A 16,719-nucleotide genomic window follows, 5' to 3' on the forward strand; every position below is an offset into this window, starting at 1 on the left:
GTAACAAAGGTTGGGAACCTAGGGGTAGCAGACAAGACCATGTGGAAAGTACTGTATGCCCAAATGAAAAACAGTTTGAAGATTTACTATGTTCAGACTATAGAGTATGGAAACAAAGAGTATTTGTTTCCTTGTTCATTTGTAACATGTGACACTGAGTGAAGATCTGCAGGAGAACATAACCTTGCATGCAAGTGCTGGATTCAAGGGAGAAGTGGATTTTCTGACACTTCGATGCTGTATTCTGTCTGTTACTGGCAGCCCAAAGTGCAGGGTACGTTGCTCTTCATGAGTTTTTCAGTTAAGTTCCTAGTACTCTGTGTGAAGAGATAACAGCTAAAAAACTAGTGCATTACTGTAATTAACATCTAGAAGTACTCACCTTTTGAACTGAGCAAGAAAAGATGGAATTCTGTATTGTTCAATTCACATTGTTTTAATGAAAAAACTAGTGAAATTCAAGAACACAACTAGTGAAATTAGTAACCACATAAGTCTCCTTGTGTTACTTCTTGCTTTTTTGGTTTTTTTACCAATTCCTCATGAAAGAAAGCCCGAAAAAACCCCAACAAAGTACACATCTGTCTCTGATTCTTTCTCTATGATTATTTACAAGAGTTTTTAAAATTGAAACTGGTATATGCATATACGCCTTGATTTCACACATAATCATGAGATTTGCAACCATTTCAAGCAGTGAGAACACTGAACCAGAGTACTCCATTCTTGGATTTTGTCTCTTGCTGTACTTTTGCTGTGGTTTTTACAAGTAAGAAGAAACAGTCATATAGGCTGGCTCAGTGAAAACACATGAATCCAATTTCACTATAGCAGTAAATCTGCTCCAGGATTTTATCTGAACTTTCTAATAGCTGTCCAAGGAGCTGAACCATATTTCCAAACTATGCTCAGCACCTTGGTAGCTCCTTTAAAGAGGAAATCCTCCATCTTATGTGCCATTCGGTTCACTAGCCACCCCTGGGCTGATCATTCACATAAAACTGACTTCATCAACTTTAGCATCCTCCAGGTATGTTGTATTGATTTGAATTCCTGCATTGAGCCGGGGGTTGGTCTCTATAGCCTTATAGGCCCCTTTATGATTCTCTGATTATGTCTTCCATTAGAATTCCAGTTTGAGGGGGAAACTGATGTATCACACTCTAAATCTGTACTGTGTAAGTTCAGCTCAAAATTAAACTATTTACCTATATATTAACCTATATATGCCCTTGTTTGTTACCTCTCCTTCCCGAGCCAGGACATTATGTCTGGATTATAAAGCCTAGAATCTCCAGTAGGCATTCTAGTTGGGGGATTCTAAGAGTTGTAGTCCAAAAACTTATTCAACTTCTTCTCATAGCCACTAGTCAGCAGCTTTTTTTGTTGCTAGGCAAAATATGTATGTCCCCACTTTCTGTTGCCCTGGCGATCGTCTTTCACATTTCTTTGGGGTGGGAATTTTACTTTGCTCCAGTCATGATTTTGCCAAAGCAGAGCGCCCTTCTAGCTTTGCACGCTGCATCTAGCAAAGAAGTCTGGGTTGTCTGTTAACACCTCTCCCTGGTCAGAGAGGTTTGACTCTCACCTTAATCTTCTCCCAGTATATGAGTGCAAAGCCTGATTGTTTTCGAACAAAGAGCACCTGCTCACTCCCTGCTGCCTTCTTCATCCTAACAGCAGGGATTTTATTACTTGAGGGTGAGAATAAAAGGGAGGTTCACAGACTGCAAAGCTGCCTTTGAAGCTTGTAACTTTTATTGCTTTCAAGAGCTGTGACTGGTGAAATATAAAAGCTTCTATTACTGGATTCTCATATATAAAAACCTTTTTACCTGGAGGAAAATCCAATTTCAGAGATGAGCCTTATATGTAAGAAGTGAAGATGTGTACTTTTGCAGCTAATGTTCATGTTTTGACAATAGCTCACTGGCTGGACACCCCTATGCGTTTTTTGTGATGACCCACACACGTTTGGCTTTGCTTCCTAGCTGGTCAATAAAAACCTACCGTAATAAAATACCAAGGGTGGGTTTCTGCAGGACATGGATCAGATGTGTATACAACTCATCCACATTCCAGAAGGTTAGCTTGATTGTCTTCTGCATCAACAACAATAACAATCTTCTAGTGTTTTAAAGGTTAACATGTACGTGAGTTTGAAAGCAAGTGGAAATCTAGCAGTGATTTTCATCTTTAGCTTCCTGAACACTTTGCAGTAGACAGGCCCTTAGTGAGGAACAGGAGCTTGCCTTTGAAGTTTTGTTTTGTTTTGTTTTGCTCATTGGTTTCAAAAGCACTTCCAAGCAGATGGTGGAACTGGATCCATCTGGAACAGGCAGGAGAGCATCATGATCAACAGCTATCAGAATCACCTGGTCTGTAGTATATTTCTGCCCTCGATGATGATCAAGTTGTGAATGAAGAGAAAAGCAGTTGAATTGCATAGGTAGTTAATGGCCATAGATGGACAAGCCGTCCCCTATGATTTTGGGAACAACCCCCTGCTCAGCCCACAGGTATTCTTACTGCACTGTCCCCCGAGATTTCAGCAAAGCTCCAAACAATCAGGAAACCTGTTTATTTCTCTTAGCAACCTGTGAATTGTTTGGAATCAGTCAAACTTTAGGCCAATCTTTTCTTTAGGCAATAACTAGGTTTTAGCCCAGAGCTTCAGAATCTTACTGAGTTCATGGTCATTTTTAAAAAAATATAAATGTTATTGGTTGGTCTTCAGTAACGATTAATGTTACTTATTCATTCCTAATGTGTTATTAAGGTACCACTTATTGACTGATTTACACATAATCATTTTAATAATCCAAAAAAATTCCTGAAATGTCCAGAAACTGCCTTAGAAAAGATAACTTTATGAAATAATATTTTCATTTTGCAGAAATAAACTTAATCAAAATGCTTGAAAGTAGTGGCATTGGCTCTTCTTAACCAAAAAGATGAAGAGCAATAAGTAACATTATTTTTAACATATTATATTACATATTATATCCATAGTATATTCTAAAGGTTCCCCTTGACAATTTTTGTCCAGTCGTGTTCAACTCTAGGGGGCAGTGCTCATCCCCGTTTCCAAGCCGTAGAGCCAGCGTTTTGTCCGAAGACAATCTTCCGTGGTCACATGGCCAGTGCGACTTAGACACGGAACGCTGTTACCTTTCCACCGAGGTGATCCCTATTAATCTACTCACATTTGCATGCTTTCGAACCGCTAGGTTGACGGGAGCTGGGACAAGCGACGGGCGCTCACTCCATCACATGGATTCGATCTTATGACTGCTTGGTCTTCTGACCCTGTAGCACAGGCTTCTGCGGTTTAGCCCACAGCGCCACCACATCCCTCTTAGTATATTCTAACGTCACCTAAAAGTCACTGTAGATAAGTTCTTAGAGGCCCGTCTTATATTTTTATTTACCGTTCTTAAGTCTCTGTAATTGTTTTCTCAGTCTGGTCTGGCACTCATGCCAGTTTTGCCTAGTTTCTTCATCTCAGAAGCCCAATCCCATTCATCTGGGGCACATTCCAGCATAATCTCCAGGCCACCAAGTTCCTGACTATCTGCAACATATAATTTCGAGTTCTAAGATGAACAGATGGAAATAACAAAGCGAGAGAATGGAACTCATTAATAGCAGAGGAGTCATATGTTGTCTAAGCAGTTAACGTACAGTTCATTCTTCCTGCCTATAAGCCACAACTTTGATGCAACTGTAAAGTGCTTCTTGCATCCTTCTGAATCCTTCCAGGCTCTTCATTTGCACTCCTCAACCTTATTAACACTCTGAGGGTTACGTTCTGCAGTGAATGGAAACTGTGCTGATGCTTTTCTGTTGATGCATTGTGCACTTCAGAGACATTGCTAAAGAAATCCACCAGAGAGTTATCATTTATAAGATCAACTCCTTGAAAACACCACAGCTTCCTCTTTCATTGAAGTCCAATGATTCAGTGAAAAGCAGTTATAGTTGATCTCTTATTCTTGGTTATAATCTTATTTAATGGATTTCTTACACTGAGAGGGTGAACATTGAAGCAAGTGAAAAAATAAATAAATCATAAAATGCTGAAAGCTAGAATATGTTAGTCACGCAACGAGGACTGAAAAGTACCCATTGTTACAGCTCATCATTCAAAGTAAAAACGGAAAGAAATGCAGGAAGAATAAGAACCTATTGGTTGAAGAACCTGGGAGGCTAATTTGGTAGCGTCATTGTTTAGGCCTGCCACATCAAAAATCAAGACACTCATGAGGATGTCAATTGGGAGAAGAACAACATAGGAAGAATGGCCCTTAGCATTCCTGCAGCACTCTTATCTAAATGTTAGAAGTGGTTCCGATGATTCAGTCTTCCTCAGCCTAGTTCCTTGCAGAGATGTCATATTACAGGCCCCATTATCTGTAACAAATGAAATAGTTCATCATATTACACAACCTGGGTTGGGGAATTCACACAGATTATCTCAATAATGCCTGCAATAATCCCAGCAGATAGATAGTTTCATCCCTCCCAATAATGAACAGCCCATGTCTTGGGGCTGAAGCTAAGAGATAATAGCATGCCTAAAGCTGTCCCAAGTTTCTGTCTTAAGTTGAAACTTGCACCTTATGCATGCCTTTCCCAACTGGGCACCCTTCAAATGTGCTGAGTTGTAATGCCCTGCATACCTATGTGTGGAATTCTAGCATTCCACTGGAGCTGGAGATTACAAGAGATGGGTGGACTTGGTAGTACTTTAAAAGTGTGCCACTAATACCTTGCCTGGTTACTGAGGATCAGTAGCACCATAGGTAAGGTGCAACCCCAGGTGCTTCTTGTCAGCCATAATCAGCAACTTTCCACCACTTGCTCCCACCAAAATCTACCCGGACCACCCGCGCGAGCCAGGGGGTGAGGCTGAGGAGCCTGACGCTGATGGAGGCCTGGTGGGAAAAGACGCGAAACCGGGCCTTCTCGGCGGTGGCTCCTCGCCTTTGGAACAATCTCCCTCCTGAGAGTCGTGCGGCCCCTACGCTGGGTACATTTAAAACGCAAGTAAAAACATGGTTCTACATCCAGGCCTTCCCTCCTGCTAGCATGTAATCTGATTTGACCTAATTTCCTTCCTTTTTTCTATCTATCATTTATTATCTTTGATATATTGTCAGTTTTGTCAGTATTTGATGTTTATGGACTTTATTTTAATTGTATATCCTTTGCTGTTAGCCGCCCAGAGTGGTATGATATACCAGATGGGTGGGATATAAATCAAATAAATAAATAAATAAATAAATAAATAAATAAATAAATAAATAAATAAATAAATAAATAAATAAATCAACACACATTTCTTCCTTCAAAGGTGGCCATTTTAAAAGCTGACATCTTCAGTGCCTCTGTTAGATATATAATGAAACCACATGATTTCCTTTGCTTGCATCTCTGAAGAAAAATGCTCAAGTGCAAGGAAGTGTACACAGTGCCTTTGGGCATTTTAAAAATTTGTAGTGCCATCATCATTCATGCTTTGTTCTCACATCCCCAAATATAGTACGGAGTTTTTGGAAGGCAGGTATCACGACTCAACAAAAATGAAAGCAGCAGGGAAGACTTGAAGTCCTTAGACTATCTAGCTCGCCAAAGTCTGGAAAAGTTACTTTTTAAAGGCGTATAACTCCCTGAATTTTCCAGCCACCATGGCCACTGATTGAAGGGCATGGGAATTACAGTTCAAAAATGTAATTGTCACAAAGCTCTTAGCTAAAGCATCTGGCATATATTGCCAGGTATTAGCCTTTGGCTCTGATACTCAGGTTTTGAAGTACATTCTGCAGGTGTAAGGCTTTGATCCTGAAATTTCAGAGAATCAGAGGCTGCTGACATAAGAACCCTGACATACTGAGGATCACTCAGAGATCTACAAATAGATCAATATTTTCTTTAGTTCCACCATTGGTTTAGAAAACAGTGTTCCTGTTCCTTTTACCAAGGTACTGGCAGTAGGCTTCAACCTGAAAATTGTTCTCAGCAAGCACTGGTATATTGGCCTTCAAATTTTGTCTCCACAGTGTCTGTCACGCACAGAGCATTTTGTTGTGATTGCTGGAGGGCTTTGTTCCTTATGACATCTCAAGGGTGAAGTCTTTATAACATCACCCTTCTGTTCCAGGTTGGGGGCCTCAAATTGCAGGAACTGGACTCCTGTTGATGTAGCAACTCTAGGCTTAGCTGTGATGGAGCCAATTTAAGTAGCACCATTTCAAACAAGAGATTGGTCAGGGACCGCTTGGTCTACTTTTGCAGCTCAGTAGGAATGTTGAGGGGTCGCAAAGAGTCAGACACAACTCTTCCATAGGGTCATGAAGAGTCGGACACAACTCTTCCATGGGGTCATGAAGAATCGGACACGACTTGACGACTAAACAACAGCAAGGAATGTTGAAGCAGAAGGTGCTGTAAATGAGCAATGTGCACAGCTATCTCAGGTAAAAGGGTTAGGGAATTTAGATAGAAAACTACCTTCTATGCTGATTGTGTCTTCTGTTGTGTTTCTAAAATTGTGTTCGCAGTTTATTGTTGTGTACTTAATTGTATTTATATTTGATCATCATCCTCATCTTAGAACTACAGAGTTGGAAGGGACTCTTGGATCATCATGTCCAGCCCCATCAAGGAGGCACAGTGGGGAATATTTATGTGTTTAATGTTAAGCTTTTAATTAAGATTTTGTTTCTGATTTGGATTTTGGCATTGCTGGCTGCTATGAGTTCTTTCTTGGCAGAAAGGCAGGGTGTTAAAGAAATACATACAGAAAGCAAGGAGAAAGTTTCCAACCTACCATCTCATTGATGTGTCATCCCCCTCTCCCCGCAGGACTTTGATGCATAGGGAATTATTTTAAAATATTATTATTTTATTATTTTAAAATAGGATTCTATCCCCAGCTGCTGTCAGGGTCATGCAGTTCAACTTTGTTCCTACTTAATTATTTTCCTTTTGTAGTTTAGACAGTTGACTGTGCAAATTCAGCCCACTTTTTGTACCTTTTCTGTACACCTTCATATTGCCTCTCACATGTCCCAGTTGGGCACTGCATTTCTTAAGCGGGAGAGAGAAATCAGCAAATTGAACTCAGCCCTGGGTAGCTTTGTAGAAGACAGTGCTTCTCTCCAGGATGCAGTTTAAAACAAAATGTTGGTTGGGGCTCTTTCTTATCTCTCTTTTCTATCTTTAACTATGAAATAACAGGCATGCAGTCATCATGTGTGAGACTTTTCTAAGGAATCTTCTTTTATCCTTTTGCTTTAGCTCTGTGTTTTCCCAGATGTGCAGAGCTTTCAGCCTGGAATTATGCACTAATGGTTTATTTATTTATTTTCCACACATACACTAAACTTTCCTGTTGCTCTTAACGTAAGTAACCAACTATAAATACATGTGTGTGTATATATTTTTAAACGTCAGTAACTGGGCAACAAATAATGCTATTGCCCCTCACCCCTTCCCTTCTCTGACTTCCCTTTTTTTCTGGGGTTAATATTTTACTTTACTGCAATGTGTATTCTAACACCATATGTCTCCTGTCTGCTAAGCCTTACTGTACCTCCTTTGTCTCGCTGATAGCATTTGTTGTAATACTTGCATGCACTTATTATGTTTTCCTTTTATTAATACTCAGAGCTATGTGCTTTATATCTGGGTTTAGAAACAGAGATGTATACTGTAAAGCTTCCATTTTTATATAGATAATCAGAAATCCACCAAAACAAGCTTTCTCTAAGCTGTACGGTAGTGTGACGTATAGTAAAGGTAGATATGATACTCTTAAAATTGTGATTGTACCATGAACTTGTTCTTTTTTAATTTTATTCTATTTTGATCAACAGCAACACTAATTTTTCAGGAGTTATCTACTTTGTCTCAGTCATTAGCAAGTTGTTAGCATCAGCATCACTGTTATTATTACAGACAAATAGGTTTTGAGACTTACTGGTTTTGATGGGTAATATTGAACATGTCCCACACTTCCAAGAAGGAAGAATTTTGATTGGATTATAGTTTTTATTATGAATTACCTGAAAGTATTTGAATGTAGAGCCAAACCTGCAAAATAACAATAGCAGCAATGATAACAAAAATAATTGCAAGCTAAAGAGATGGAGTTAGGATGAAGGGCAGTCTATTCCCACACAAAGCCAATCTGTCCTCACATAACCACATCTTGAAACGCTCTTCTTAATGTGCAGCCTTACCCGGATGCATTTTGAAAATCAAATAATTCAAGATTTTTAACATTTCAAACTGAAATCTGAAGGTACTATTGTGAGGCAAAGAGAGGAAAGAAAAGCACAGTGAAAAAGGTACATTAACCATTGGTGTTGTGATCAATAGTGAAGGGAATGCAACAATATGGCCGAAATTCCGTGGTGATGGTCGATGAGATAATTTGTTCCAGTCCTCCGAAATATCGTTTTCCTGAAGCTGGCTTGCGAATAATGATTACAAACAAATTTGGACCAAGAACCAGGCTACGGATGGCAAGCAGGATCATTATTAACGAGGTAAGTCTACAAAGATGAGAGTAGTTGAAACAAAGTAAATGAATCATTTTATATTTTTGTGATTCCTTTAATTTCTATTATATATTTGTTTATGGAGCAATCAAGATATATGGTACTTTGCAAAAATTTATTTTTCAAAGCTATTTACCCAAAGAAATTACTGTTGAAAGGACACAGAAGGTCCCAGATTGAGCTCCAGGACCTGGAAAAAAAACTCCTGCGTGAAACCCTGGAAAACCATTACTGCTATATAGGGTGAACAATATAGGCCTTGATGGACCAAAATTCTGGCTCCAGAAAAAGCAGCTTTCTATGTTCCCAGGGACAGGAAAGATAAAAATAGCAAGAAAGTGATGTAACTTCCATTGTGTTGAATTCACACATGTACTAAGAGCAGAGAATCAATGGGTGTTAAGTTGGTCACAACTAAGATATCCTGTTGATTTCTGTGTGTCTGTTCTGAGTTAATCTGGATCCATTTCATTATTAGAAGGACTTCTTCGCTCAACACACAATTAATATATGGAATTCACTGCATCAGCATGTGCTGGTGGCTACTGGTTTAGATGAAGTAAAATAGGATTAATGCATCCATGGAGGAAAAGTCTATCAATAGCTATTAGTCTGGACACAGTGTTGAACAATCATGTTCAGAGCAAAGCTGTGAAAAGTTACTTTTTTGGACTATTGGCAGGTTCTCTGACCAGTAGTGTCTTGCTTACAGGGCATGTTTGGGAGCTATAATCCCAAAAATAATTTTGCCATGCTTTGGTTTTGAGGCATTATGCTGGCGAACAAAAATGTGAACAAGTTCTTACATCCATGTTCTGTTGGTGGCCTTCCTAGAAGCAGTCATCTAATTACTTTAAGAAACAAGTGCTGGAATAGATTGATGTTTGGTCAGAATCAGCAGTCCTCATTGCACATTCTTATGTTATGGAATGAAAACGTAGGGAAGGTTAAGCAAGCAACATCTGTAGCATCAATTGAGTTGGAGCACCTTTTGTAAAGTTTAGTCCAGTGTTTAGAAAACACTGTCAGTCCAAAAGTTGTAGACTTCACCTTCCAGAAATCCCACCCCATGGGCAAAGGTCCTCACAAGACTGGGACTTGTAGTCCAAAAAAATTACTGTATCAGGAGGACCAAACATTGTCTTGTCTACTTCTGAGAAAGAGGTATTTGAGATAGGAACGAAGTACTTCTAGCTTTATTGATATGACAGCACAAAGTTCAGTCCATAGATGTAGCTGTATATGTCATATTATGGCAATTGTTATAAGGTAGGATTACAAAAAAGGAGACTTTTCCATAAAGATAAATATGCTAGACATTGGGTGGAGTTACATGCATAGATACTCATGTAGTTCATTTCCATGAATGAGCTAGAGCAATATTTGAATTTTAGCCATAGAGGAGCATCAAGGCTAACAGGTATGTTCAGTGAGGGCGGGGGGAATTAGATGGCAAAACCAAACAAAAAATAAAAACAAGTAAGATCAGAAAACTCTTGGAAATCATTTGAGAATATTTACTGGATTTGATTTATATGTTTTCTAGCGCCAGAGATTAATCCAGTCTTCTAATGGGAAGCTCATCCAGAATGGGAAACATGAAAATATTGAAAATGGGGCCATCCACATGGGTAACCAGGAAGAGGAACATGAACATGTCAACTTATCTCCATTTTCGCTTCCAGGTAAATCTGATATGCTTATTATAGAATGAATGAGGAAGATAGATTATCCTCCCTTGAAGAGCTACTCAAATGGTTAAGGTTCCAAATTCTACTTCCCATACTCCCAATATATGACAGTATCTTTCTCTGTCTTGTATAAGCTGTTTCCCCTTCCTCTAGTCTTCATTTGTCTGGTCTATATGAATCCAGTGAAGGCTGGATAAGCACAGTTGAGCTGTTTTTCAACCGGAGCTCCCAGCAGCAAAATGTTGAGTAATGTTTCGTCTTCACCTGGAGCTGAATCCCAAGATATTACATTTTCACACAGGTAGAATTATTTAACTGCAACAAAAGTAGTCCTGACTCACTATATCAGGATGTGATCCTACTAAAAACAAATTCATATGCCTTATTGGCTTCATACTTTGAGACATGTTACCTAATCACTGATGTCATTACAAGTATAAGGCTAATTTAAGTATGTATGCCACAGTGGTTTAGATGTATATGCCACAGTGGTTTATGTCAGCAGTTCTTAACCTTGGGTTATTCAGGTGTTTTTGGACTGCAACTCCCAGAAGCCTTCACCACCAGCTGTGCTGGCTGGGGTTTCTGGGAGTTGCAGTTCAAAAACACCTGAGTAACCCAAGGTTAAGAACCACTGGTTTATGTCACTAAGCGATTGAGCTGAAGGAAACTATAGGATGTGGATAGGCCAATTCTATAGATTTGCATTATATGCACTGTTACATTCAGTGATTTGTACTGACAGCAGTCAGGATGGTTTCCAGTTCAAACTTTCCCAGCTGCAGACCCGGGGGGTGGGAGTTCAGTGTCCCACTGTGCATCCCAAAAGAACCATCCTGTATAGTTTTGGGCAAGCTGCATAGTTCCAGCCCTAACCCCTACCCACCCCCGCCAAAGAAGGGAATGGTAAACCAGTTCTTAGTATTCTCTGCCTGGAAAACTCTGAACATGGATTGCCATAAGTCAAAATTGACTTGATGGCACACAGTTGTTATTAATTATCTGTTGCTTGCCATATTTCGCTAGTAGATTTTGTGAAGAAGAGGCTGGAAATTTGCTTTTGAGGATTGCAACCCTTGGGATCCTACAACCAGTTTGGTAGTCCAGGTTGTAGTCCAAAAAAGGAGCATTTATCTCCTCTGCTATGCATGTTTTTATTTTTTTGCTTCAGAGCACTCCCTGTTGACACACAAATGTGCTAAAGTGCTGTGTAAATTCCCTCTTCCTCCTCTTAAGAATATTTATATGAATAACACTTACAGGAGCAAAAAAAGCACATCTAGAGTAAAGACTGGGTTAATAATCAGCCCATCTTTTCAGGCAGCCCTGAGAGGCATCATCACAAGGATGAGCCTGGTGAACGTTTTTGAAAAGAAAGTTCTTGGCTTCTTTAGACTGAAACTCAGAAATTTTATGGAAGGTCAAGAGAGCTGCATTAATGGAAAATATGTGTATATGTCTGTCTGCTTGTGTACCTGAAGCAATTGATTTTAATAAATAGATCAGCCCTAATGCTTGCTTTCAGAATTGCACAAATTGGATCCCTCTTAATAAATGCTGAGTTTGCAAAATTTTATCTTTATGTGGCAGAAAAGTAGATGAAGAGATGAGTAAGTTATTTATAAGCAAACCATTTAGAAGACAGAGGCTGTTGTTTAGAACAGGGCTCTCCACCTTGAGAATTGATTTGTTGTTAGGTCTCAGCTCCCAAAATTCCCAGCCACCATGACCTGTAATGCTGGATTCTAAGAACTGCAGTTGAAAATATCTGGAGGGCCAAAGACTGAGGATTAGTAGATTGTAATAGTCAGCTGAATTAATACAAAAGCAGACATTTGTGCCATTAAGCTCAGCTGGAGACACATGATTCAAGTAGACTTATCTGGCTGAGAAATCTGAATCCTGTAGCGCAGACCACTCTTAAAACAAAGCCAGTTTATTTGCATGCTTCAAGCTCCTTAAGACTAGCTCCTTTTGTGACAATTGTACATGATCAGCTTTTGGTGATTTTTCTGTTCTGATGAAGAATTGGCTATAATATGTGACTCAGTAACTCAGTCACTGGCTATAATATGTGACTCGGGAAATCAGAAGAGTTACTGAGGGGGCAGTAAGAGAGAGAATGAAGGCTGGTGGGCAAGAATGCTGTTGAAGGGGAGAGCCAGGTGATGTTAGTTGGCGCCCTTTGGTAATTTTAGAGTCTGGTTTTACAGTTTTAAGAGGACTCTGCTGTTTAGTACACTTGCTTTGAAGTGTAGTAAGTTAGCACTGCTGCATTTGGGCACCTTTCTGCTTATTTTGTCAACTGTTGCCCTGAATATCTGCCCCAAAGTCCTGCCTTGAATGTATCATGGGATAGATTATTCAACAGAACCATTATTGATGACACTTTATGAAAGTACAACTTGTTTTTAGTTGTTACATTCCCTACATAAATAAATATGCCTGCCTACTGATTTCATTGCACCTGTGTTTCAGTCTGTATGGGTTTTGTAAATACTGTAACTTACTTTGTTGGTGGATTACACAGCCAAGTAGGTAAAAAGGAGACACTTGTCACTCCCTCTATATCAATCGGTGGAGATCCATTGTGATCTGCTGTGTTTCCAAGCAGGTCTCTGTTGGTTTCCATGAGTGAAATTGCTGTTGCTGTAGTTTTCCAGACAAGTTTCTCATAAAAGACAGACAAATCAGTTGTGAGAACAGCAAAATGCTCCTGGATGAAGTCAGCCTCCTCACACACTATTTCCCAAAGAATTGACAACCTTTACCAGGTTCATGATCCCAATTCTGTCTTTCTGCAAAAGCAGCCTGCCCCTAACTCCATTGTTGTTGAAGCATCTCAATCTTGCTCTCAACATCAACAAAACCTTATTCTGCCTAACAAGGACAGTGGATGCATCAACTCAATGGGCTGCTGGCTCTGTTCCTCTTCAGCCTTGACAGTGTAGGTTGTCCTTCTTATGAGACAACATGTCTCCCTTAATCGAAGCACTGCCTATCACAAACTTTTCAACAAGGAGGCTTCTTGGTGGTTAAACAACAAATGCTTGCAGCACACCACACTGTTGATGCCACCTCTAAATTTATGGCTACCTCCATTGCACTTCACGGCTTTTCTTGGCTTAGAACAACAGGCCTGTGTGGAAGATGCTTGTGCCCACGCCAAAGACCTTCCCTTCAGTGGTGTGGGTTTGTTCAATACTGAGACTGATGATATTTTGGAAAATGTACAGAAGAAGTGGATGGCTGTGAGGCGCTGGGGACTTTGTCCTACATACCAACAGCACCCGAAACTTGTGCACACAGTGACGCCATCCCTATACCTCCTACCAGAGGTTTCAACAAGAACCTCAGAGGCAAACAACCACTGCCCCTTATTATAAGCAGCAATCCTTCCATCCTAAGAACCTCAAATAAAACACCATGACTGCAAGCCCAAGCATCATGTTTGGTATTTCACTGGCTGAGATCTTACTACCACCTTCCCCTCACTACCCGCCTCCACTCATTCTGTGGCAACACTCACCTGCGTGGAGGAACAACATAATCACACATGCTTGGGTTCTGTCCATCATCGAATTGGGGTACCATATAGAATTCCACCAACTCCCTCCATCATTTCACAACATCACACCTCCATTGGTAACCCTGCAGGAAATAATACATTCTTTATTACTCAAAGACGCCATAGGACCACTGCCACTCCACCACACAATGAAAGGGTTTTTCTCTTGATATTTCACAGTCCCTAAAAAGGACGGTAGCTTTCACCCTATTCTAGAACTCAAGGACGTGAATCAGTATATTACCACTACTAAGTTTCACATGGATACTCTCGAGTCCATTCTTCCTCTGCTTCAAAAGAAAGATCGGATCACAGGCATCAGTTTATGGGATGGCTACTTCCACATTTCCATCAGTCTATCCCTCAGGTCTTACCTCCGCTTCCAGTTCAAGTGTCAGGCCTGTCAGTTCAGAAGGTTACAATTTGAACTGGTCACAGCAGCTTGGGTGTTTACAGAATGCATGCCCCCCCCCGAGCAACCAGTGCCATTCTAATAGCTCTGTCGTGGCCATGTCAACGCCAGTTTTTGGCTCTGCATCAACTGGCATCCAAAGTCTATCACCTTCCTCATCTTCCTCACCTTCTCATCAAAAACAGGGCTCAGATCCCCCACCCAGATCTCCCAAGATTTCATCTGGCAGCATGGAGGATTCTGCCTCCATGATGAATGTCCTCCATCAGGCCAGGAAACCCTCCACCAGACGGGCCTATTTTTATAAATGAAAATTTTTTAAATCCTTCAGTTCTTCAGTAGTCCGGTCACTGACTAATTCTTCTCTTCACACAGTTTTATGTTTCCTTCTACACCTTAAGCGCCGAGGACTTCCTATGTCATCACTTAGGCTATCTCTCTCTACTGTTGTTGGACATCAGTTACTAACCTGTCCAGCTTCTCAATTCTTCAGACATTCTTCAATCTGCAAGCGGATTAACATATATAACCTGACGTCCACTCCTCCCCGCCACGGTGGTCATTGACATTAGTAAGACATATCACACGGGCGCTCTTTGAGCCACTAGCATCCAGATCTATTCCTTCTAACATTTAAAACTGTATTCCTTGTGGCAATCACCTCCAGATGACACGCCAATGGGCTGATAGCTGCATGCTCTGACTATCCTTACCTTCAGCTCCACCCTGACAAGGTTCGTCTCTTTAGGGACATTTCATTCCTTCCGAAAGTTGTATTTCAGTTTCACCTCTCTCAGCTTGTGGTCCTTCCGTTCTTTTTTCCATCTCCATCCACTCTTCATGAACTCATCCTTCACACTTTAGATGTCAGACATGCTCTTGTCTTTTATGTGGTCTGCATGTAGCCCTTTCGACAGTCTCCTTGACTGTTCATCAGCTGCCAGCCCCCCTCAAGGGGACTCTAAGTCACCTTCCAACACATCTCCAAGTGGGTCATCTCTGCTATTCAACTCTCCTACCAACTTGCACATACACCAGTACCACAGCCTCTCCACCCACATTCCATGAGAGCCTTGGCAGCATCCACTGCTTTCCTGTGTATAACCTCCCTCCAGGATATCCACACATCTGCCACCTGACCACAGCAGTCTATCTTCATCAACCACTACCAGTTAGATGTTCAGCTGAAGTCTGATGCCTCTTTTGGAAGAGTTATACTTTCTTCTACTTTGGTGTGACACCCTCCTCTGGGTGAGCTAGCTTTTTAGTCACCCAGAGTGTGATTCACAGAGGCCACAAAGAAGGACAGGTTACCTACCTGTAATTGTAGTTCTTTGAGTAGTCCTCTGTGATTTACACATCCCGCTCATTATCCCCACTGTCATCCCCTCACTTACAGCAGTGGTTGACTTAACTGAAGGGAGAGCCTTGGTGCCAAGGTACATGTACGGGGAGAAGGGGTTTGTACTAATGTGTCTTTGGCTGATCCGAGAAGCTCTAGAATATTGCGATGAGACTCCATGCATGCATGGATCACCCGGAGTGTGAAATTTTAAATCCTGTTCTATTTCCCTCATTGTTGAAATGGAGGACTGTTGACTTGGCTTCATTTACATACATTTTTGCTTTAATTATGCTTAAACAGAAGTAAGATTTTTAAATAGAAAACTTACTAAAAGAACATTTTCCTTTCCTGTCTTTGCTATTCAGAAGGAAAAATGGAAAAAGTGAAATGGATTCTGACCTGGCCATTGATATTCATCCTGTTTTTCACCGTTCCAAACTGCAGTAAACCACGCTGGGAAAATTTTTTCATGTTGACCTTCATCTTATCCACCCTATGGATTGCTTTGTTTTCCTATTTTATGGTGTGGTTGGTAAGTGGATGCTTTTTAAAAAAAAAATGCAAACTGTTTTTCAACAGGGAACTTGGTTTTGAAGTAATGTTGGAAAGAGCAGGCATCTGTAATAAGGAAGAACAATGTGTAACATTACAGTTAAAAGAACTATTGGTTCTTTTGTTTAGTGTTACACATATATAGTGACAAGTTTGCCTTATCTATAGTCAGAGAGGTGGAAAGTTAGATTTTTTGGAGCATAGCGCCTAGAATAACCTGGCCAGTGGCTCTCTTGACTGTAGTCCAAAAAGGTGTTGTCTCCCATCTGTGTTTATAGGACAGCTATTCCTGTTCTTCAGTACTTAAGGGATCTGGAGGGAAGGTAGCTTTGATTGGGTAACCTCCTTGGTGGATGGTGGGAATGCTGTAGACATACTGTATCTTGACTTCAGCTAACCTTTGACAAAGTGCCCCATTATATTCTGATTAGTAAGCTAACTAGGAATGGGCTGGATAGAACAAGTGTCAGGTGGATACACGGTTACAGAATAGTACTCAGAGGATGATGATTAATGGCTCTTTCTCAAACTGGGAGGAGGTAACAAGTGAGGTATCTAGGGTTCAGTCCTGGGCCCTGTGCTCT

General features: G+C 40.6%; 1 protein-coding gene across 2 annotated transcripts in view; it reads left to right on the forward strand.

Annotated features, from left to right (window-relative positions):
- Nucleotides 1-16,719, forward strand: part of SLC24A4 (solute carrier family 24 member 4) — a 143,667-nt gene that overhangs the window by 116,009 nt on the left and 10,939 nt on the right. For both annotated transcript variants that reach the window (XM_020802238.3, XM_020802239.3), the window contains exons 11-13: nucleotides 8,386-8,555; nucleotides 10,114-10,252; nucleotides 15,949-16,115. In XM_020802238.3, the coding sequence (XP_020657897.3) occupies nucleotides 8,386-8,555; nucleotides 10,114-10,252; nucleotides 15,949-16,115 (476 nt within the window). The remainder of the gene's footprint in view (nucleotides 1-8,385; nucleotides 8,556-10,113; nucleotides 10,253-15,948; nucleotides 16,116-16,719) is intronic.

This window comes from Pogona vitticeps, chromosome 1 (genome assembly GCF_051106095.1).
Source record: "Pogona vitticeps strain Pit_001003342236 chromosome 1, PviZW2.1, whole genome shotgun sequence".
NCBI classification, from domain to species: Eukaryota; Metazoa; Chordata; class Lepidosauria; order Squamata; family Agamidae; genus Pogona; species Pogona vitticeps.